At 46.5% G+C, this 25228-nt stretch overlaps 1 protein-coding gene across 5 annotated transcripts in view; it reads right to left on the minus strand.

Annotated features, from left to right (window-relative positions):
- sema3fa (sema domain, immunoglobulin domain (Ig), short basic domain, secreted, (semaphorin) 3Fa) overlaps positions 1–25228 on the minus strand; it is a 46902-nt gene that overhangs the window by 5717 nt on the left and 15957 nt on the right. For 3 of the 5 annotated variants that reach the window (XM_042090618.1, XM_042090619.1, XM_042090617.1), the window contains exons 3-11: positions 10667–10827; positions 10336–10398; positions 9769–9888; positions 8917–9012; positions 7100–7193; positions 6816–6935; positions 6116–6255; positions 4611–4725; positions 796–865 (exon numbers count right to left, since the gene is read on the minus strand). In XM_042090618.1, the coding sequence (XP_041946552.1) occupies positions 796–865; positions 4611–4725; positions 6116–6255; positions 6816–6935; positions 7100–7193; positions 8917–9012; positions 9769–9888; positions 10336–10398; positions 10667–10827 (979 nt within the window). The remainder of the gene's footprint in view (positions 1–795; positions 866–4610; positions 4726–6115; positions 6256–6815; positions 6936–7099; positions 7194–8916; positions 9013–9768; positions 9889–10335; positions 10399–10666; positions 10828–25228) is intronic. The other 2 variants (XM_042090621.1, XM_042090620.1) reach the window with 1 other exon arrangement.

A 25228-nucleotide genomic window follows, 5' to 3' on the forward strand; every position in this document is an offset into this window, starting at 1 on the left:
CCCCCACACACACACACACAATCCTATCCCCCCCCCCCCCCCCCCCACACACACACACCCCTGAGAGGTACTGTAGAAGGCACCTCCAGGCATTTCAGACAAAAAGCTTGACTATTGTGGGGTTGCAAAGGCCTATGCACAGTCATCTAGGAAATGGAGCTCCAGAAAGACAACTGGTGAGGGACAAAGAGCAAACTATGCTTCAACCAGCCAAGAATAGGCAGACTGTTAATACATTACCTATGGAAATGGCTGTGAGTTTTTTTTTGCTTTCAGGTTGTAGGTGAATGGAGTCTGAACTGGCTAATAAAACGAAAACCTGCTACCGCTGCAAAAGCACTTAACAGGGGTGCAAAAATCTGTATTTATGTTTGGTGCTGGGCAGCCCCCAGTGACCCCCTGACCAATCCCAGGATGTAATTAGCTTTGTAATGGGCAGCCCTGGCTTTAGTGAATCCAGACCCTGGTGTATAAACCTAATACAATGGGCCAGATGCCAGGTTTCTTTCGCCTGGGAGTCTGGAGGAAATGTAGTTTCAGGGAGTGACGGTCTACATGCTCAGGCAGACTACCTCAACTTCAATACCTGACTGGATACCAGTAGAGGTGTGTGTGTGTGTGTGTGTGTGTGTGTGTGTGTGTGTGTGTGTGTGTGTGTGTGTGTGTGTGTGTGTGTGTGTGTTTGTGCGTGCATGTGTGTGTGTTTGTGCGTGCATGTGTGTGCGTGTGTGTGGAGGGGGAATGTGATCTGAGACACACATAAAAGATCATTCATCACACTGCTCGATGACTCACCCAGAGACAGAGAATACTCCATAGATGACGGGGTTCTTGGTGTCCTGGGTCTTCTGGATAAATACGTCCCCTATCCGACAGAGACACAAAGGCACTGGTTAGACTCAAAACGGGAAAAAGTTCTGCAGCAGCTTAAACAGTGTGACACACACTACAATAAAAATGTGAAATAAAAGAAAATGTACTGATGCTTGTATATAATTTCGGATTAACGTGTCTGATGAATGGCCTTTATCACAGGATATCGCATTGCAGACCAGCAGGGCTTGTTCAACAATAAGCAACAGTCCTGCAGGCGCATGGACACTGTCTTTCGCACGCTATGTCAGGCTGTCTCGAGTGCCTCGCTGGCGTGAGATAAGTTATCCCACAACGTCAGTGTGCCAGATACACTTTTTCCCAGACACCTCAGCGTTGATGGTGACACACAGTAAGGAACGGCCTCTCTGTACCCTAGGCTGCATGCCCAGGCCTTATCCTCCATTTCAACTCCCACAACGCCCCCCCCCCCCCACCTCTCTTTTCTACTTCTCTCTCTCTTTCTCTCCTCCTCCCTCCCTCCTTCCCTCTTCATTGGCTGTGGCCTCTCCCTGTGCCTGACCCTTCTTGATGTAGCGCTGGAAAAGTTTGTTTGACATTCACGAGGAGTGCAATCACTGACCCGCCCCCCCCCCCCCCCCCCCCCCCCCACACACACACACCCACAACCACCTCCTCCTCCTTCTCCTCCAAAAAAAGGCTGAAATGTTTGAATTTATCGGTGGGGCAAGAGAATGACAGGTGGGAGCTCGCAAACAAGAAGAGGAATTAGGACTTGGCACAATGTAAAGAGAGATCCATAACCCATCTGACGCCAGTCTGCAGCAGTTCCTGGCGCTGGAGCTGGGGGTGAATGAAGGGGTGGAGGTGGAGGTGGAGGAGAGGAGAGGGGGATGGCGGGCGGATGAAAAAAAAACTCTAGCCCAGGGGGGAACGTTGCCCTGGTTTGGTCTGTTGACTCAGTCAGAAGCCAGCGGGCACCTTTTTTTGGTTCATTTACTTGTAGTATTAGTTACTGCCTGGCAGTGTGTGCACACTCGTAAGAGCACAAAGGCATTTGTTGCCTGCCTCATAAAAGACAATGGTGAATGGGCACACACTCACTGGATACTGCCTTGTTACTTTTGAATCCCAATCTGGAAAACATCTGTTACATCCAAGATCAAGAACGGACATGATTTATCAGACATGTCTAAGCTGAGCACAAGAAGCATAGCAAAGACTTCCAACATTTATTAGCAAAGACACTGTGTATAGTTGGTGTCTCGGTGAGGAATACATTGTGATTTCTTCATGAGCTGCAGCCATATTGTGTAAATAGCGTGGAGAACGGACACGTCCTTCCACGATCAGAACTTTTCAACACTCTTGACATGTTGCTTTGAGGCCATGTGGAACAAGGGAGCGAGCAGGAAAGACAGACTGAGAGAGAGAGAGAGAGAAAGAGAGAGAGAAAGAGAGAGAGAGAGAGAGAGAGAGAGAGAGACGAGAGAGAAAGACCACACAAGCCCCCATGCCCAGAGGTGCAGAGGAGTCAGAGTCAGGCTGTCTGCTGACGAGAGAGTGAACAAGTAAGTGTTGGTGAGAGAGGAGAGAGAGAGAGAGAGAGAGAAAAATAGGGAGAGAAAGAAACAGAGGCAAATGGCAAAGGAATAGACGGAGCCCAGCAGAGTGGTGTCCACCAATCTTGCATGTGGAATGTGACATCTCCCCAAAAACAGAACAAACGAAATAAAAGAGGGAGCAGTCAGCAAGAAAACAAAAACAGAGCTGGAAAACAATGAGTCATCTAGAGAGAGAAAACATGACCATCAAAGGAGACCAACAAATGGAGAGAGAGAGAGAGAGAGAGAGGGAAGCACAGAGAGATGGGAGGGACATGAAGACAGAGAAAGGAAGGACATGAAGACAGAGAGAGAGAGAGAGAGAGATGGGAGAGACATGAAAAGAGAGAGAGAGAGAGAGAGAGAGAGAGAGAGAGAGAAGGCAGAACTGGATGAAGACATGCATATATGAGCTCATGGTATTGGTCATGGGTAAATGGGCATGGAGAGGCCAGCCCTATAGGGCGGACTGGGATTTCCCAACAGCCATGTCTGCTGACGCCGCCACGACAAAAGCAAACGCAATGCTGGAGTATAAACAAAGTCACCAGCAGAACCCACAGGAGGTCGCCTGAAAAACACGAGGTCAACAACCACACACCCCTGAGCGCTGTCCGTGCAGAGAGACAACAACAGGATTCAGCAACAGCCGCCCGAGGCTTCACCGCAGAACAAAAAGTTCCCACTATTCCACGGCGCACTGTTGTGAAAAACTCTGAAATGAACCTTGACGCTCCGCTGCCATCTAACCTCAGTTTGGCTTGGCTGTGCCAAAAGCAATAACGCCGTTACATCGCCCCATACATCTTCATTTCCACGGCCAAGATGAAGACGTACACGGAGCTGTGTGACTAGGTTCTCACGATCGGTGGCATGAGATCTTCCTATAGCCTCTGGTCAAGCATGTGTGTGCAGAGAACACTGGCATTCACTCCAAAAGCTATTTCAAAACTGTGCAACACTTGTGAGTGATTAGTGATATAACTGCATCCAAAGGCTGTAGAGTGGGGTGCTGTATGTTAAGCAACGTGCACAAACCACCACCATATTTCTTGAGAGGACATTCATGGGATTTGCTGAGCTTGCGTTGAGTTATGGTCAGCACACCACCCCGAATCCACAAGGCAGGCCGAGACTCGGGAGCAGCTTGGAGTCAGTCTGGCTTGGCACGGGCACCGACTCTGCCTACGGACACTCACGCAAAAGGAACGCACACAAGCACTGGGAGGATGGTCTCTGGAAGGAGATTAGACCGTCTTAATCATTTTCCTGGGCAGAGCCGGGGACTAATAAATAATAGATGAGGTCAACAGGTCAACGTGCAGGGATCGAGCAAGTGCTCAGCAATTTCCATCCAGATGAATCGCTTCGACATGGCAGTTGACATGAAAGTACAGCTCTAATGTGGAAACTGTAGCTGATGGTCCGTGCAGGCACTGGAGCCTTTTCCGGAGCCCAGAGGGGGGGAACAAGGGCTGGGGGTGGAGGGGGTTATAGTGGCTAAATCATCTGCCATGAGGGGCTATTAGCGAATGATCACGACTGCGTCCTTTTTGCCATTAAGGAGATCCTGTTTCTCCAGATGAGCGGCACTGCTGATGAGAACCCCACTGGCCACGGCGCTGCCAACATATGGAGTCCATCCACGGCCAGTCTCGTCTCATCTCGCACACAATGCCTTCACGATTTGTACTGTATGTCAGCTGAGAGGTTCTCTTCCCCCGTTGTTTTTTTTTAATGGACACATATGGACTTTTCGATCTCCATCTGGGGGGGATCTCTGGAGCTTCAGAGGTTATGAAACACCTCCCGCCTCCAGCGCTTTCTCCAGCCTCGACTCGAGCAGACATCATAAAAAGGCAGGGGCAGGCATCCCACAGGCATCGTATCCAGTGTGGACAGTGTCTCTTTTCATCTCAGGTAATAATTGCAGTGGAGTTGCGGGTGGAAGTTCTCTTGAGGGGGATGGATTCTGGCCGAGGACACTGCTACACGTCAGACAACCCCGAGGCGTAATCTCTTTCGTATAAATCTGTCATCGACTCGTCCAGCCCGCTGATCTCACCTGAGTGATTTGTGTCCCGCGGATCTCACCTGAGTGATGAGAACCTGCCTGCAGGGAAGGAGAGAAGAGAAGCACTTGGATAAAATAAAAAGGCCTGACGGACTCACTCAGCTCGTCGAAGTGGGTCTCGACCCCGTCGACTCCCGGAACTGAGCAGATCAGCCGCGCCTTGAGGAACGTGCTCCACTTGTTCACCAGGCAGCAGTGGCCTCCGTCATCATTCTGCAAAAAAAGAGAGGAAATGACATTACATTACATTACATTACATTCATTCACTTAGCTCACACTTTTGAATACAGTGAATACTTGTGACTCAATAGTGAGAATTAGAGAGAAAATAATAGTGAGTTGGTGTGAGGGAAACAGACTCAATGAGAACGTCAGACAGAAGTCAGAGAAAGAGTCACAGGGAGGAAGAGGAAGAGAAAGAGTGTGACAGAGAGAACGAGTGACAAAATGAAGCCAGACAAAAGTTGTTAGAATGGCAAAGAATTGCTGGAGTGATAAATCCAGACTGTCTAGAGCACGATGGCAATCCTTGATAGATACAATTGCCTATATACACAAAAGCAGTTCATTTCCATGGTGAATCATCCACAGCAAATCTGGGGGGTTTCAGCTAGATGTACTGAAACATGGCCAGGCGAAGCCGGGATAATGAGGCGCAGAATGCGTCCACAAAGCAGCTGGGGCACCCCTCCATCCCCACCCAACTACATGTGAACATGATGGGACTTCTTGTTTCCGTCTAAAACGCCGCTGCCTGTATTATTCCTTCTCTGTCCATGATGCGTGCAGTCTGAATGGGACTCAGAGTAAACAGACGCTTCGTCCCCATCTGCTCTGGACCCCTGCCAACAACTATGACGGAGACGGCAAGCGACGACGGGCAAGAAATAATGAACAGTAATAAAAACATAATTAAGTACAATCTTCCTCACCAGTGGAAAGATATACAAAGTACCAACATGGATGTTAATATGTAACACATGGATGTTAATATGTAACAGCCACTGTATACTGTACTTCATGTATTAGAATAAGTGCCGAACACTATATTCTGCAGGGCTACCTCATGTACTGTATGAGATTATGGACCAGACACTATATTCTGCAAGAATACTTCATGTATGAGAATATGTGCTGAGCATTTTCTGCAGGGACATGTCCTTCATTTGACACGGCCTCTTTTGTTTCTTTGCATGCTTGTGAGAGTGTGAGCAATGTGTGAGTATGTGTGCACATATGATTGTGTTTGAGACTTGTGTGCAGGTTTCATTTGTACAGTATGTGTGTGTGTGTATGTGTGTGTGCGTACGTGCGTGGGCGTGTGTGATAGAGAGACAGAAAGAGAGAGAGAGGAAGAAACAGAGAGGGGGTAGACACTGCATTTTGCATTTAAACCCTGTGTTTATGTTTAAATGTTTAAACTTGTTTAAAAGCTTGGCGATGCAAAAGAACTGCCATGCAAATTCCTCACTAAAATGTAAGTGAAGGACAGAGACAAAAGGACAGAGACAGCCGGACAGACAGAGAGAGAAAGAGAGAGTGTGTGTGCGTGTGTGTGTACACCAATGAGTGTGTGTGTGTGTGTGTGTTTGAGAGGGCTCACCAGGCAGATCCTGCCGATGCGGGACTGAGTGACCGGACTCTGGCCCATGTCAGTGGCCTTCTCCCGGAAAAAGAAGTAGAGCTTGTCATCATTCTTCTCCGCGCTGTCAGGGATAAGCTGGGCATGGATGAACGTAGGATCTAGGAGACAAAGATGAATAAAGTCAGAAAAAACAAAAGGAGGATGGAAAGAAGGAAAGAAGAAAATAAAGACAGAAGACAGAAAACCTCTCCTCTTTGTGTTGTAAAACTGTGTGTTGTAAAATTTTGATCATAATCTTTTTTGCTGAACTCATAAAAACAAGTCAAGTGAAGAAGCAAAAGCGCACAGAATGAGAGAGGGGACAATCACTATGAGATCTCTATTTAACACTGACCATGGGACCGGGGGACTGATCCTGGGTCAGATCTGCTCAGACAGATTTAAAGCTGCTCATGGGATGTGTCAAATCTTTAAATCACAGTCACTGAGCAAACCCTTGTGACCAAAAGTGGAAACGAGACAGACATGGTGTGTTTGTGTATGGCGACCATCACACTGGAGCAGTGCCCGCAAATGCCTGAATGCACCACTGCAATCTGGAACACACACACACACACACACACACACACACACACACACACACACACACACACACACACACACACACACACACACACACACAGAAACACAGAAACACAGACACACACAGACACTGTACCGTGCAGCCAGCGGGAGTTGTACTGGTCGGTACGCATGGTGGTGTGTTTGCTCATAGTGCGGAAGATGGCTGAGTCTGTGCCCATGAAGTCAATGTAAAGGCCTGTGTAGAGTTGTCCATCTGCCAAACAGAGAAAGGAACAACATTAAAGGAGTGCTGAGAGAGATAGAAAGAAAGAAAGAAAGACAGAAAGAAAGAAAGAAAGAAAGAACAAAAAGAACCCAAGACTGCAGACACAGTGCCAATTCGTGCAGTAGAAGTATGCATGTATACTAACTACTCACTGATAAGCGAGGAGACGCTATTGAGTTTAGGGTCATATGGACATTTCCCTTTCCCAGAATCCACCTTGCCAGGCTCCAAACGGAAAATGTATTCCTGGAAAATGCAACACACACACAAACACACAAACAGTTAATGATTTGGTATTGCTCTGCATTAGCAAAGCAATATTGATTTGGCTAATCTCTTTGGAGCTTTAGATAAGTAACACCGCTCTAAGGGTTTCCATCCTTGAAGAGAGAGACAAGAATGAAAACCCTGATACATGTCTGGACTGTACAGAGATGGTCTGTGTGAATAAAAACACTTGCTAACAACCGTCCCCTCCTGAAGGTCACAACACTAACAAAGGCATCTTGTTCTCAAGCCAGCTCCAGAAAAAAACTCTGGAATATCTCTCAGCTAAATCTTGAGATCTTGAGGACAATACCATTACCAATGTAAGACATACTGTATCTTTCTGTCCTCAAAATGTAAAAGAAGCTTTTATCTTATCCTTTGCATTGAACTATGCACATTTCACACATTCCCTGAACATTAGTTGTGTTGACGTTCACTGTGCACACAGAAGAGGATTTTTGTGGATGCAGTAGCCTTGTAACCCAGAGAACTACAGACTACGCCAACTAAAATGAAGCAGAGCTCCCATGCTGTTAGCCGTTAGCAGGCAGCATGTTTCATACTCATCAGTGGAATGACAAGGCTATGCCGCTACGCACTCCAAACGGTTCACACAGGGAGAGCGCACCGAACACCTCTGTCAACAGAGGGCTGATAGCACAGAGAGATGATGATGGTGAACTTGTAGCTGGACACGTCTCAACTATGTGGTGCAAAACACAATCAGGGCTAAAGGTTCGGAGCATGCTGTTCTGAAGGAGCTGGCCAGTGTGTGTGTGTGTGTGTGTGTGTGTGTGTGTGTGTGTGTGTGTGTGTGTGTGTGTGTGTGTGTGTGTGTGTGTGTGCCTCCAGTTGTGTATATATACTGTAGAGTATGAGAGAGAAAGAGAGGCAGAGTTTATGGATGTGTGTGCGCATATTTGCGTAAATACAGTTTCTCAAAGCCGATGACAGACCAGCACTTCTTTTCCTCCGTCTTCAGCCAAAGAGTAAATCAGCTGCACAAATATATAATCACACATGCACACACGGACCAACCGCGATAGAGCTAGTTCACGGCCAGATTAAACAGAAAGGGCCATAAATCAAAACACTCATCTGCCAGCAGGAGGAATATGTACAGCGGGTATCAGCTATGTACAGCCTACTTCCATAAGTGGACTTTTATGGTCAATGGCAACCATGTCTTTGTGAAATTGTTACCATGGACAACCAATGCATATTTCCATCACCTCCGAGAGAAGAAAAAAGATTTAACTTGGCAGATTCATCCCCGTAAGTGTTTGTGTGCTTTTTTGAAACAATGCAGGTTCGGATGACTGGTCTCGGTTCAGTGGTATGTAAACTATCACACTGACTGGCAGTGTTGTGTAACCTAAAACCCAGAGTGGTGGCGTGAGGCTGAGATTCAGAGCTAAACTCCCTGTTTTGATGACAACCCATTTACTGGTATTTACACTGGAAACGAGCACGCCCACACACTAAGAAACATCAAGGAGACGAGTGAGAAGAGAATTCTTTGCTTTAACACATTTAGCACATTTTCTTGGTCAGGTCTTATGAATAGGTTTAGGTCAACCCCCCCCCCCCCCCCTCATTAAATACACAGCAATACAGCGTGGTGCCGTACTGTCTAACTCTCTGTCACAATACGTAGTCAATCCCCCGGTCTCTCCCGTTAAGTCCTGCCCGCTCCCACCTTTGGCACGGTGGGCTCGGCTGTGGTGTCGGCGTCGGCCGCGGCCGCTCGGCTGGTCCTGCCCCCTGCCCTGGCCGCCTGCTCGCTGAACAGAGTCTAAAAGAGAAGAGTCACAACGGGCCCAGACTGGGTTAGATGCCAAAAGCACTGCTGGCCCTGCAATTCAGCAGGCCTGAGGAAGCCCTTAGAGGATCCCAAAGAGCGGACAGACAGCCCCTCGCGTGAGCGAATGTGGCTGTGAAATGAAGTCTGCAGTGAACCCTAGTCGATTCCAAGTGAGGTAAATGAGGTGGAAGAAAAGAAAAAGAAAGGATGCAAAGAAAATAAAGTGTGCAAAGAATAGAAAGGATGCAAAGAAAGGAAAGACCAAATGGGAGAGGTCAGTTGAAAAGCTGAAGTCCAACATGCTGCTGCCTGAGAAACTGCTCATACATTCTCATGCAAACAGACAGCACATGCACACGGAGACGAACGCCAGCAAGCATCGGCCTTTGTCACTAAATCTGCCTTCTGGATTTACTGTAGAGGGTGGAAAAAGGGCTAGTGAGGCATGGCGTGGTGAAAAGCAGTGCGAGACATTAGACTGAATGCAACAAAGATCTGCCATTTGTTTTCCAAATCTACTGCTCCCGGGTACATGCAGAGACAGAGACACTGCAGGAGTATTTAGCTCCCTGTCGTCAGGCATCAGCATAACATTGAGGAGCCACAAGCTGATAGAAACCATTTCTAATCCACTGAAAGAAAGTGAATGGAAACTTGGCATGAGCTAGATGTATAATAATGGGGATGAAAAGAAACTCGTGGACAGGGTGCAGACTCTTAGTTCTGGCAAGGCAGGAGAATGGCTACCTGTGACCTCCGACCCCGGTCAACGTAGGTGCAGACGGGATTGTAGGCTCCAGTCCCACACACGTACAGGTGGGTCCTGTTCCATGGCTCGATCAGTCGGATGAAGTTTCCACACTCCCCCTAAAATAGATGGAAACATGGGAAGGTAAGAGGAATCCACTGAATCACCACTCAATGTAGACATTTATTTTAAGCTTAGGAACTCTAAGGTGAGAGTCCATCGTGGTCGTATTCCAGATTGGGTAACTTTTGCACCTTGTGCTCCAGTACTTTTCGGCTAGTTTCTTTTCAAAAGACTGGAACACTGCAAAATTGGGTCTTGTGATTCTTTTCACCACAAAGTAGGGGGATTCCAAACCTGACCGCAAGTATGAGTCAGGAAAATTCTGGCACATGTAAAACCAATAAAGCAGATCTGTGCTGCACTAATCATAGGTGCTAACTCCAACACGCCACTCAGGCTGGTGTCGGGCGTTTCGGGGGACTCAGGTATTTTTCAGCGTTTTGGCACCGTTGGTGTGATCGGATCAGCTCAGCTACCGCTCTGGGGTTCAGGTGCAGACTTACATTGGTGTCCTTGCCAGACAGAATGCATTCCGTCTTCCTTTGTGGATTAACAGGCCAGTGAATCTGAGAGGGAAAAGCAAACCAACAGTTCATTCCACCCACGTAAATCCTCTCTACGATGCATCAAATATTACTTTCACTTGACTGTGCTGATGTTAGCATAGTGCTAATGTCGATAGACTTAATGCTATTAAGAGCTTTCACAGCACATAGCACTGATTCTCCACAAATCAAAGCTGACACTAAGCATAGGTTAAAGCAGCTCTAGGGGCCTCTAGTGACCATAGGCCAGGACTGTAGAAATGACCAGGGGATCAGCGGCCTCTCTTACTATGAGGGGCTCCTTGTTGATGTCATGCAGGTCCAGGGACAGGATGTAGTCCTTGCTGCCCACGTACATGCGGTCGTGGTCCTCGTCCATACACAGGATGCGGTAGTCAGTGGAGTTGAGTAGGAAGGAGAAGTGGTGCGCCGTGCCGGTTGATCTGAGCTCTGGAGGAGGAGCGGGAGGAGAGAGAGAGAGAGAAAGAGAGAGCCAGAGAGAGAGGGAGAGAGAGAGGGAGAGAGAGAGAAAGGGAAAATGGGGGGGGGGGCAAGTCAATAATTGGTGATTCAATAAACATAGTGCGCTAACATGTGCCCCACATGCTACATATGTTACAAATGATGCATGCGGTTTAGCAGTTACAAAGGAGCTCTGTAAAAGATTGATGACAGATTTCCCTTCACTTTTTCAACTTAATCAAATAGCCAACTAATAACATACAGACAGTCGCATAAATACTTGAGCGTAGTTGCAGCTCAAACCCAGCTGACCTCTCGCATTGCCCTTCGAGAAGTCAGTGGACAATAATCTAAACAACATATGTTTTAAGTTTTGTTCGGTTGCAGCTCTAGACCTCCAATTCCTGAATCCAGAGTGAGTTTGGTGAATAGAGAGGCCATTCTGCACAAACAACAGACAGACAGACAGAATTCAGCATCGGAAGAACAATCATCTCCTCTTCCACTTTTCCCAGAACAAGTTTGAGTTCTCACGTCTAAATCTGACCCACTGAGCGGTATGCAGGTCTACAACACCAAAGCACAGACCTCCTCTCCTCCTCCTCGCTCCACCACAGAGGTGTGTATGTGTGTGTACATGTGTGTGTGCATATACAGTATGGCACGGACACGAGTGACTCTATACCCGCAGCGCAAATAAGCAGCGGAATGTGTGGAAGAGACACGTCCCCACTGAGGAATGCCATCGGGTCACGGCTGAACAGGGCACTCTGTGGCCATGCGGACTCAGACAGAAGCGAGAGAAACACACCCCAGACAGGAAGAGGGAGAGAGGCAGCGAAAGAGAACTGGAAAAGGCATGCACGCTGCATGGGGCAACAATGAAGGCTCCATTAGCTAACACTAATTACATGCACTATTTACCATTAAAAAGGCATTAACCGCAGCACTTAACATTACTTGACATTACTGTTGAGGTTAATGTTCTTTTTGGTGTTATTGAATTAAATGAATGTTGTTGGCTAAGAGATACTACATGGAGGTCTAACGAGTACCTGGTGAACATAGTTAAACCATAAGCTTTGGACTTCTCCATTCTGATGGTTTACTGATGCAAAGGATCATGGTTTATTCATGTTCATGCATGCACTGAGTGAGGTTTGCACTGTAGAGAGGCCCACTGTAAAGCAGTGCAGCTGTCTTGTGCTAACCCAGCATGTATTTTCAATTCTTCAGAGGCATGATAATAAAGACCCCCAAAATCCACACAGCACAGACGCACAGCCATCACACAAGAGAAGTCAAGCTTTGCTAAGTCCTTCCTCGCTTGGACAAGGGAGCTGAACGTGAAGCCATGGGTGCTTGGGCCAGGTGCAGGAGGGGAAAAATAATTCCTGACCGCCTCTCTGCTCCCACGGGACCACTTCTGCTCGGGTGGTCCAGCGGAGCGCCAATGGGAACGCGCATGAAGACCGGAGCCGGGGCTTCGGCATTAGGGCCGTCTCAGCTTGGATTCCCCTGGATTTCCCCCGGACTTTTTAATTGGGATATCCTTTTGGAATGAGATTTTGGAATACGCAGTGGAAATGCAACTGACCAAACAAGGGATTTAATATTTGTATGGGGGACATATGCAACATGACTCATAAAGGGAGAGAGAGAATGAGAGAGTAAAAGGGAGAGGGTGGGGGGGGGGGGGGGGGGGTAAGAGAAAGTGAGAGTGGTCAAGCACCAAGGACTCTGAGGTTGAGAGAATGTGGACAGCTGTCGGTGTGGTCAGTAATGCCATTATCTCTCCCTGTGATGGGAATAGTGGTATGTAGTGGTACTGTCACGGTTTCGGCTGGTGTATATGGGCAACCATATGCAACGTACAGGGAGAGGAACAAGTTAGTCATTAGTCACACTAATGCACTGCCTTGACCACCCACCAACACACACACAGGGCTCAAATTACCAAATACACTAAACTACACAAAACAATATGCTATATTAGTCTCTGAAAAAAAGTTTTGCAAATCAGCAAAACTTCTCAGCCACAAATATCAGCAACCCTTTTGAGTTACTGTATTTGAGTACCAGAGAAATCATTCAAATACATTATGGAAAATCTGTAAATTGTTGCATATACAGATTGTTAAGATCCTGTGCTCAGAGAAACGTACAAAAGGCCAATTGTTCTAAACTGCTCTTAAAGCCACTAATAGTAGGTTCTCTTGGCTCGGTGGAAATTGCTGCATTAATACGCCAAGTCTGTAGGAAGCTCTATTACTGTCAGTGTTACCAAAACAAATGATGAATTAATGATGCATTCAAACAAAGTAATTGTAGACTGTGGTGTATTATGTTGCATAATTCTTGTAATCGTGTTTTGGAGAGCTTGTGGTGGTTCTACCATAATTGCCGAGGTACACATCTCTCTTTCTCTCGAAGGATTCGGCCCAGTGTCTGTGTATAGTATAGCTTGCAGCTTGTCTTACAGCTTTGCATAATGCATACATTAGGGAATCTGATCCTGAAAATGTCCTGCTAACTTGTTTTTGAATATGAAAAATGTTGGTCTATGGTCTGTTTACTGGTTTATGTATGCATCTGTCTATATGAGGCATTTTCATCTCCAGACATTACATTGTGAAGCTGCTGGACCCATCTCCGCCCAATGGCTCTATCGTAACTCCTCTAACAAAATCTCCTTTTCAGACTTATTAGATTGGCTCGCACAAACTTGAACTAATCCTGGCGAGAGATACATTTATCATGGAAGTCCGTAGCAAATCCATATGTGCTGTTGATCCATACATACGGGTTACTGTATCAGATACAATATCAAGAGTTTATGACTGAACTTAAAGTACATCTAGTACATTTACTACAAATTACAACCTCTATGTAATTTCAAAATACTGTAACTGACATGGCACTGTTCACTGTAATTATTTAACAATACTGTCTGTTTTACCAAAACTGAAAAGTTGTATTGCCTGTTTCACCATGAGCTTGTAATTGTCAAGAGATTATGAGCTTGTAAGTTTTTCCTGTTTGTTGTAGTGCTAAGCACAGGCTTGAATTAGTGGTTTATGATTGGCTGTTGGTCCATGCATGTCTTTTGCATGCTTGATGGACTTGTAATTACTATTTTGGGGATGTATGGCTTACAAAAGGTCCTGAGACGTTGAGTTATCCGTCAGTCAGGGTCTCACATTAACATGTAAAGCCGGTCTGATCTGATAGCATTTCCACCAGGCCTCCAGCCCTTTGAAAGCACAGACGGCTATATGTACTGTATGTGTGTCAGGCCGACAGAAGCACCCTGGTCCTCTCTCCAGCTATCTGAGTGTAGAGGTGCTATCAGACTGGGGATCGCATGTTTCTCCCGTCCCCTATAGGCTGCAGGGTAAGACGGGGATCCTGGCTAGACGTTCTCACCATCCAATATCCTACATAATACCTGAGTGGGCATTCCTGCAGCATTGTTTGAATTCCTCCTCCCTATTCAACGACAGAGTCTTAATCTACAGGAGGGTGGGGGCAACCATGTCTTAGCTTGCCTGGTTAAGTGTGTGTGTGCATGCGTGTGTGTGTGTGTGTGTGTGTGTGTGTGTGTGTGTGTGTGTGTGTGTGCACGCACATGTGCACATAATATGTATGTGTGCTTATGTGTGTGCATATACATATATTTTTACATATGTGTGTGTGTGAGAGAGAGAGAGTATGTGTGAGCATGTAGTTGTGTGTGTATGCATGTGGCTGTTTAACTGAATGTGTTTGAACTCAATCGCGGGTCTATCCTTGTGTAATGCTCCCTAAGACACTTGCTTTCTTTCAGTGTTTTCTCTAGAATCCCTCTAGTTCTGGTGCTTACCATGACAACCCCAGGCAGACAAGGGGTGAAAAGGTGAAGACTTGAGTGTCTATATGTGGATTCCTGTTTATGTGAATTTACCTTTCTGTCCAGGGAAGATTTACATGCTGATTTGACCAGGTTCATAGCTGGGAAAAAATATGCAGGATTACTTTTAGTCCCAGTCTCTCTAAGATGATAAGAAGGTGCTGATTAATTCTGAGGAACAGAGTGTGATGTATTTTTTCACTCTGTGTCTTTCATTTCTCTTTCATTCTTTAGAACGACTGCAGTTGTGAAGTGACAGAATAGAGAATGGTGAGAACAGAGAGGGAGGTGATGGAAAGGATTAAATTAGAGAGAGACACGTGAGAGCAAAAGGCTGTGGTTGCCGGTGATGGTCAGGAGATATGACTTTAGTTTTGACTTTGGAATGACCATAATGATATGTCCACTTCAGACAGGATCCTATTGTGAAGAGTCAGACACACCCTCGCTCACTTCAATCCTTCCCCGTTGTCCGATCTGTTCTCATTTGAGGCCTCACTAAAGAACACAGAGCCACACCTCTTTTGAGAAAAGATGAATTATTGTACAACAGAATTCAATTCAAGAGGATAATCTATGATTCCATACCAAAGCTGGGACCATCCTTTGTTGGATCATGCAGGCTCTGTGAGGAATGGTGTTTGTGCTAATGGTTGGCTAGCTGCCAAATGAAATGGCCTCAAATCGAATCAGTGGGTTCGAGCATTTACAAAGTTGACAGGTATTCACAAATCCACCCATCCTAATATTGTCAACATGGCCCATAATAACAGATATCAAGCGAGACCAAACACGCCCCATCATATCCTTTAGGAAAAGAACATGTGAATATTGGAAGCCAGTAATATGCCTCCGAGGAAGGAGTTATTCTTCGAATATCCCCATATGGAAAGCTTTTAAATGGGTGGTGTTTAGGGAAGGGCAATAAATAAAGAGGAGAAAGTGATGGAGGAGAAAAAATGACATTTGTTGGAGTTGTCATGCCAATAAAGCCCATTTGAATAAAAGCGAGAGAGCTAGAGAAAGAAAGAGAAGGAGAGAAGCTGACTGTTTATTTCCTACCCTGTGCTGTTATGGAGGGCCCCACCTTCCTGAATAAACCAATAAACCTGTTCAGATGGATTAGTTCATTCCACTCATAAGATGTCATGTCTATTCAGGGCCATTGGAGGACTATAACACAGCACACTTGTTCCCGTGCGACCTAGTTTATGCATTGAGCGAGCCGCCAGAGTTATTTCATATGCTCACATTGTGGCACATTTGCAAAGACAAAGTGTTCTTTATTCATTCAATGTAAATGCTCCCCCCCCCACCCCCCCCCCCCCCCACCACCACCACCACCACCACCACCACCCGACTTGCTCTCCAAACAGCCCTGGGAAGTCTCAGCAAGCCGACGTGAGCGGCAGGATCAGTTGCTCGATATTTCACACTCACCCTCCAGAGCCTGCCTCCGAGTATCGGCTTTCAAAGGTGAATTTAGGCATTGTGTGTTTTCTAACAAGATTACCGTCCAGCAACGTTTATGGGCTTTCTTTTGATTTACAAGCTTTTGCTCTTATTTCAGTACTGGCTCAAATCTTTCCCCTCTGATAGCCTAATCTTATCCTAACATTGACCATTTTACAACAAAACAAAAACAAAAAAGAGTTGCTTTTTTATGCCTTGGCAGGATTTGATATAATTAATAGCAAGAGGAAAAAGGCCAACTATTTGAAGCTCTGTAATCAGATTGTATTCATCCAACTTGAAACAGGGACATACACTTGCAGATGACCTTCTTCCTATATGATTTATCGTCTGGTAAAATTAAATGTTTTGGAAAAAAGCACTGCACTGCGTTCCTTCTGTTTGCTGTAGACAGATGTTTAATGTGTTCCAATGGTGCAGATCACATACATCACCGAGGGAGAATAATGGCATTACCAAAGCATATAATACAGGGGATTTATTGGGACTGATGCACCCCTTTAAACATGTCCTGCTGTGTCTCTGCTGCTCTGTACTCTCCACCTTTCTTTCTTTCTTTCTTTCTTTCTTTCTTTTTCTTTCTTTCTTTCTTTCTTTCTTTCTCTTTCTCTCTCTCTCACACACACGCACACACACCAAGCCAGGACTCCCAAAACATGAGACTCGCAAAACACTCCACCTCCACAAACACCTCCTCCTATCATACCATCTTCAGTGAGACTCATCTGCCTCTAAATCTGCTGTGTTTACCATGGAAGAAGGCACGCAACTTTGATTGCCACTTGCCACTTCCTTGATTGGATCCGATTAGTTTGATGGTGGATTCTGCTCGTAATCCAACGCCAGCATGTTCTGCATTTCTCAGTAAAGGTGTTTTGAGCCAAAGAAATTGTTTCCATCTCGTGATAATATAGATGTGAGTTTGAAATGAGGGTGACAACAGCCTGAGGGTGAAGATTAGTAAATGGTGGAAAAAAATGCTTCCTATTTCACACAATCTTGTCCATCCATCTATCTTCCTCTCTATCTGTCTCTTTCTTTCCTTTCTTTCTTTCTCTCCTTCTTCCTGTCTGTCACTCCCTCATTCAGGGAGTTTTGGCAGGACCAATGAAAAGCTTTTGGTGAAAAGATACATTCTCCTCCCTCCCTCCAGCCTTTCATCAGACCAAATATTTCAACGCCATGCTACCTCTGCAACCCCCGTGCCAGATATTAAATGAAATCTATCGCCAGCATCTTTTTTCCCCTCCCTCTCTCTCTCTCCCTCTCGCTCTCTCTCTCCATGCTTCCACCCTTTTCTCTCTTCACCTCCCATCGGCGTTCTGCATACCAGCCAGGTGCGATAATGGAAGCTATCTCCCCTCCCCGATCTCTCGCTCTTTTCTCTCCACGGCGGCATGGAGCAGGTGAGAGTGAGAGGTGATGAAGGACACGCATGCCGGAGTTCCGGGCAAACTTCCCTGCCTCCCACCCGCCGCACGCTTGCCAACCACCCCCGATCCCCGGCCTCAGAAATGAGCCATGGAATGAATATCTTTCTTTTTTTCGTACCGTGGGCAACCGTAAATCCCGAGAGGAAACGTCCAAGAAGCGGTTTCAGGGCTTGCGTTTCGATTTCGTTTGAAGGAGGCAGCGGCATAAGTGTGTCTTGAGAAAATAAAAATGGCAACAGCTGGCATATGTTGTGAGTGTGTTGCAGATTGTTTTACTCACCTCATGGACTATGTGCACATGTGAATGTTGCTACGTCTTTGCCCATCAATCTAGAGCCATAAAGGCCTATGCCAAATGCAACCAGAGCTCTCTTGTTATTGCAACAATCAAATTAGCAATGCGGCCCTAAAGGCCATGTTCACTTAACTGCCTGTCATGTGCTTTAGGACTTTGTCTGCAGAGGCCAGAGAGCGAGTTGTTTGTGGGGGGGCAACAAGGGAGGTGGGGGGTCTCTTTTAATGCCCAAAGGAGGTCAAAACAACCCCTTCTCCCCCCTGCTTCTCAAATGCAAACTCAACCTTCCAAAAACCAGTCAACCAAACAATTCAATTCAGTTCAAATCAAATAAAGGTTGTATGACAATGTTTACCATGACAAATGCTATTTGTATTGGCAGAGCATTAATAACGTCCCACAAAACTTCTGGCATTTTCAACTAGCACACACCAATATTGTAAGGGTTGTACTTCATGGACATGACCACTAATGACTAACTACTCTGAACTCTGTAATAATAAAACATCTGTGGATTTTTATGATTTGTGTGTGTGTGTGTGTGTGTGTGTGTGTGTGTGTGTGTGTGTGTGTGTGTGTGTGTGTATGCGTGAGTGTGCATGAGTTAGGGTGAGCTGGCAGGGAGAAGTGAGAGGTCAGGAGGTCAGGGGGAGGGTTATCACACTACAAGGCCAGTGCTGAAGCAGTCTGCCTGAAAGGGCCCCTGGACTCGTCAGGTCAGGGGTCACACACACACACAACAGAGCTCCCGCTGGCATCCTCCACACACACCCACTCGACCCCCGGGGGACAGGGAGACAAAGCCGGGGTCAACGTCCCACCAGGAGCCAGCCGTCACAGAGACCTCCAGCCAGGCGGCAGGCCGTAATGCCATCTGACAAGCGAGGGACATGAGAGCTAAGAGGCTGACCCTAAAGCAGAGATGAGGGCTGCTCTCTCTCCCTCTCTCTCTATCCCTCTCTCTCTCCAGACAAGGCGACGCAGCTCAGCTCGATCCACCAGGGCCCCCCTTTGTGTCCAGCTCTCTCAGGAGACACGCGAACACGTCTTGAGACGAGGTGACAGCCGTGAGCTGCCCTTTCAAGACGACGTCTCAGAAGCTCCCCTGAGAACACTAAGCCCTCTGTGGAGCACACAGGCAGGCGAGCAGGCAGGCTCAGGCCAGCTGCTGGGCCGCCCGACCGACCAACCGGGCCCACGTTCGGCCTCTGCTGCTCTTCGCAATGAATGCCTCTGCGCGCACCCGAGGTTGGGGAGGTCATTGGTATTCACTGCGGCCCTCTGCAGGTCAGGACATTGGATTTTTGGTCCTCGCCTAATTTGGTGCCGAGATTGGAAGCAGGGGCTTGCCGACATCACCTTATTAAGTCTGAGCAGAGCGCTCAAGTGCAAGGTTGAGCAAATGGCAATTACCCGAGTGCATCCACTGCTGATTGGTGTGATTAGTGCAGATGACTGGCAAACACTTCCTAATCAATGATAATTACCACCGAGGGGACTGCTTGGAAAAACTCTCTGATTAGCCAACCAATAACAAATGTGCAACGCTAGCTTACAGAGGTGAGCTTCAGGTTTGGAAGAACTTGTTGCATTACACATTACCTCAATGATACAGCGGCTCTCACAGAGTTCTCCAATTCTGAGAACTCCCCATAACTCTTGGACAACAGTTCAAACTCAGGGGCCTTGTTTTTCTGCTTAAGTCTTGGAAAATATTCCACTACGCTAGCACTAAATAAAGTTGCTGTAGCGTAAATCTCAGCGCTGGATGCGACATCTGTATTGCATGTCTCCCACTTCATTAGGCTGGTTTGCTTGATCACAGCTGGGCTGGGCCTTTTTTGGGGGGAAGCTTTGTCAGCACCCTGCTGCTGTTGTGCTCCGCATGTGAGCATGAGCGCTCTCACAGGCTCAGCATGCCGGCTCCTACAGTATGTCTGCGCAGTGACATCAAAAGCATCTCCGTGCGTGCACTCTCTCTCTCTCTCTCTCACACACACACGCACACTCTTGGAGAGACACGCAATGCATGTGCAAACACACCCAAAAATGTCCCAGATTCTGCCCGTGCATTGTGAAAGGTAGACAGAAACGCCAGTGTTTTGGAAAAGGTTCACACAACCTGTAGAAATTTCTTTTCGCTCCACACAAAAGGGTGCTTTTACGACATGCTTTTTGCAGGGGCTCAGAACGGTGACCCCTAGTGCCTTCACCACCCATCTGTTCATTTACAGCTGAACTAATCAACCACCCAGGTTTAACACATTGATGTTCCTTTACTCATTAATCAGTGGAACTAAATGCCTAAAGTCTTCAAATGCCTTAAGGCTGCAAAGAAAGCCATAGAGCCCCCACGATAACCCTCCCATCCCTCGACATCTGTCCTCATCTGTCTGAAGTCTATCTCCACTGGACGTGAAGGGCCACATATTCTCACACACCCCAGAATAAACACAGTGACTCCCCCAATCAGAGTGTGCCAGGCGAGCAGATAAATTGGCTGGATAAAAACAGCCTTTCTCTCCTGCACTTATCACTGACTAAGAGCTAGACTCAATATCCCTCTTATCCTGTGAGTGTGAGAGACAGAGTGTGTTATGACAAATAGACTGCACCGCAGATAATGGAATGCTACAAAAATGTGCAAAGATACCAGGAGTAATGGCAGCTGAAATGAGTGCATCAGGATATCACACAGGACCCTCAGTAGCATGAGGAGCCAAGGAAAACTGTCTATCTGATTGGAATGTTTGCTCACCATGCAAAATATCTGATACTGGCTTTATACCTAAGCTATTTTATGAAATTTCTCTATCTGATTGACTGTGCAAAAAAAGCTCTTAATATAATACATGTTAATGTCATGTCTTATCTGATAGTTCATTATAAGAGAGGTATGAGGGATATCCATAATTCTGGATCAGGATAAGTGTGGATGAGACATTTTAGGACATCAGGTAAGGAATGATGCAAGCCTGAAAGTTGCTTGGGAGAACATAAGGCTCCGGGGTTGGAGGGTGCTAGGATATGATATGTCGGGGGATTCTTGGGTGGATGATGCAAGGCTGCAGGATGCCATGGCAAAGGACTCTGGGGTAGGAAAACCAGGAAGGCGGATTTGAGGGAGGATTGTCTCTAGAGTAGAGGATGCTTGGGACTGACACGGGGTCGCAGTCTGTTTTGTCTCCAAACACTCTCGGCTCCAGCAGAGCATGGAAGGGAATCCTCTTTCCAGACTCTTCCGTACACTTGGGTGGCACAAACTGTTGAAAGTATAGAAAGCATGAGAAGGATCCGGGCTTGACTCCTATAGGACAGTGGACGGCAGAGGACATCAGGGGGGCTGTTTTCCACGGGAAACAGACTGGCCTATGAAGGGTCACTGAGGGCCTCTGGTTGTGGTCAGACAGTCTCGCTCCTCTTTTCTCTTCTCACAGTGTGAATCATGAGACCAGGGGGTTGTCTGTGCAGTCTCCAGTCTCAGGATCACCTGACAAAAGCCTTGATGAAAGTGCAAACTCCATGCCCCCACCACCCACCCCCACCCGCACCCTCCTCCACCTTAGTCCCAGACTGCCCATCCTGCCGACACCGCCATGTCGGCTGAGTGGCTGACAGCAGCCACAATGACCCCCAGCCAGTAAGACTGAGCCGTACTTTTCACTCGTTTCAATGATTTGTGTGTCTTTTTCACTCGCTTCTATCCCTCCCTCTAGCCTCTCCTCAAGGTTGATTCCAAACGAAGCTGAATCAATGGCCGGGGCCCTCAATGGTCCTTTGATAGAGACGCTGGGCCAAGCCAAAGGCTTCACACATGTGTCAAGCTCTGTTAGCTCAGCCAGCCGCCCTGTGACACCACCAAAGGGGGTACATGCCCACATAATCTGGAACCCATTAGAATTAGAATCCAAAGCATAATTAAGTTCAACAGTGCTGCAAATAGGTCAGAGCCAACATCAAGAGCAGTTCATTTCCAATGCTAAGGTTCTGGCCATGAGTTGTCACATACTGTGTTAGAGGTCTTTTGCTTTGGCTCCCACTGGGCCTCATGTGTCAAGCCGGAGAGAAAACGTGTGGCTCTCGTCAAGACGATCTCAAAGGAGTTTCGAAAGGTTCCCGCGAGGCTCTGTCTGACTTCTGTTCTTTGGATGGACAGGGGAACAGGCAAAGATTTGTGACGTGCTCAAGATTTTGGCCTTAAATGGATGGATTGGTATTGCAATGGGGGATGTATGAACAGTGAAGTCTATCTGGCCATGCTTCAGTGAGGATATTCAGTGACGGCTTACAGTTATTTCAATGCCAAGCCACAACAGTCTGATGGAAGTGAATTATACATGATAAATGTTTTTTTTTTTATCTTAGTTTATTTACTACAGGAAAAATGTCACATCACTAATCATCTTTAGGAACACCATGACAAATTGTCTATCTTCCTCTGTTCCCTCCCTCATCTGTATATACAGAGCTTACATTTTTCTTTCAGCTACGGCAATTAAAATGAAACCATCCGTGAAATTGTCTAATAAGATTGTGCCTTGTTCAGATTAGGAGGTTTTAATTGATTTTATGAACTGAGTGGAACAGAACACTCAGTGAAGACGACTTGCGAAAGGAAACAAATCAAGAAATGTCAGCAATTAATATGGCATGTTATTGTTGGCCTTGGCGCCACTTGCCATAGGGAAAAAAATGAGAAAAAAACCATTAGAAGCATTTCAGCTGCCATTCACATTCCAAAGGCACTGCATAACTAATCGCAGTGCTGTAAATGTTGTCTCAACCTTTTAAGAAATGCATTGTAAAGAAGTCCATTTGCCTAGAGTGAAGAGGTAAAGGTACAAACATGTCAGAGGGAGAGAGAGAGAGAGAGAGAGAGAAAGAGAGAGAGAGAGAGAGAGAAAGGGAGAGAGATGGAAGAGGGAGGTGAAAGAATGAAAAAGTTTTAATTATGTCTCAGTTCGTAGCCAGGTACTGACGCCTGTTATAGCAAAGAATTATACCTCACATAAATCATAATCTATAATAATATCCTCATATCTTCAGCTATATCTAGCTATCTCTGTGCATACCATGATTAGGAAACAACCTAATCTGTAATCCACCTTATCACTTTATCATTAATTTTCTAATGAAACAGGCTGTCTGACTGTCCCTCTCTCTCTCTCATGCTCTCTCTCTCTCTCTCCCTCTCTCTCCCTCTCTCTCATGTCTGTTCAGATTCATGTCTTCTTCCACTGCTCCAGCATTCCTCTCTGGTGCCCTGAATCAACACTGGGTCGTGCTGGGGAGCAAATAAAACAGCATGGTGTTTCAACAAGAAACCGATGAGTCACTGTGGCCTACTAATTGCCTGAATCCCATAAAAGGTTGGTGTCGGGGGGGATGTTGTGGCTAGAACTTCAAATGACTTTCGAAAAAGTAGAACCCCGTGTTTGATTGTTCACAAATACATCTCACCTCTGTTGAGTCTCATGGTAAAAGACGAGAGGAGAAGCATGAGGTGCCTCAGCAGTGTTTCTCTGAGAAGTGTCAGTCTGGCTTGGCAAGCTGCTGCCAAGTAATATGCCAGAAATGCTTACGCGCTGCCAACTAAAGCAGCCACAGAGACAGGCAGAAGATGTGCTGGCCAGTGGTGAAGGGCAGAACTTATCTGAGGAAGAGGAGCAGGAGGACGAGGAGGAGGAGGAGGAGGAGGAGGAGGGGGCGCTCCACCACCGCCATCTGTCTCTGTCAGGCCAACTCCAACCACAGCCGGCCGCTCCTTTCTTTTTGAACTCCAGAACTTGCGTTTGGCACAGTCCCGATTCCCTGAGCAAGACATCATGACTGTACGGTTTTTTTTTTTGAGCGCTTTATATCTGCACATCTGAGAGCATTTCTGCTCGATGCTGATCTATTTATAGAGGTGTGTGTCTTTCTAATAAACAAAGAACTGCAGAGGTGTCACGGGTGGAGGACTTATTCTTCTTCTTGTGACTGTGTCTTTGATGAACTTGATAAAAGTGTTCCTCCTCGGGATGCTGACGAGTTCCTTTCCCCTGCCAGAGCTCCAAAACCACCCTCACACAAAACCTCTCAGCAAATAAAACACAGATCATTCAGTCCTCAGTACGGTCAGCCACTGACAGCCAACTCCATAGTCTTTCTAACATCATTATTACTAAACCAGCTAACATGTGTCAACTTTGCACGTTCCATGCTAAACATTAAAGAATAAAGCAATCTGGATGAATTGATACAAAAACAATGGAATGTGCAGGCAGCAGTGATATATCGAAATAATACTGCCATACTGTAGAAGTTAATGCACTCCAATGGGGAGTCCCAATCGGCCATGTTATAATACATTACCAAGCCAGAATACACTACATCTGGCACCTTAGGCTCTTCTAGGGTGACCTGTTAACACTGGACAAGCCTGCTGTGGATTTAGGGTCAGAGAGTGACTCCTCGCAGGGAACGTCAAACTTTTAACAGTCTTTTACAGTCTTCCCAGAAACATTCAAGCAGGGCTATGCTATAAGGTGTCGTGCTCTTGCCTGACTGGCAGGGAGTGGATTGGAGGACTGTTTTTTCATTAAAATTGAATTTCCACACGAAACTGGAGCAGGGCTAAATTGGCTGTAATAACAGCCGACTGTCACTCATGGTTTCATATACTGGCCACATGGAGCGAGAATGTGACCTGGACCATCAGATATACTGTTATATGCACAGGCATCTAACACAGTTAAAGTAGAAGACTAGAATATGCTGGACGGTGATACCTTAAAAACAATAGACAATTTGACCATGAGGGAAGAGGAACATTCAAAATTATTTTTGTGGTCTAAACAACATCTGCTTGACAGAGAAATGAAGCAGAATGGGGAAAAATCCCACCTTGTAGCAGGCCATAGTTATAAAATTTAGTCATCTCCTTTAGACCGTGAAATGCACGTCTGTATATCAACAACTTGAGCAACCCCCGGCATGTCAGTGCTTTCACTGTCTGACTGATGGTTGCAGGCGGACCCTGCTGAATGCTTAAATCTAAAACAGGTTGGGCTATTCAGACAGCCTCTTCCCCCCATCTCCCCATCTATTTTAAGGGCCCCCGAAGTGTTTGTTTTGCTTGCGCTGCCTATTCAGTTCCAGTTGAGGGTCTCATTAAAAAGACATTTGTCACTCAGGGGCCTCCGTAGAGAAGCCAGAGGTCATCGTGGCAGCACACATATTGTTCATATCGCTGTCAGATATGCCGTCTCTCAACGACAGAGTGGCCCACACCGATATGTGTGTTCATGTCGTCTGTCA

Source organism: Alosa sapidissima, chromosome 4 (genome assembly GCF_018492685.1).
Source record: "Alosa sapidissima isolate fAloSap1 chromosome 4, fAloSap1.pri, whole genome shotgun sequence".
Lineage (NCBI taxonomy): Eukaryota > Metazoa > Chordata > Actinopteri > Clupeiformes > Clupeidae > Alosa > Alosa sapidissima.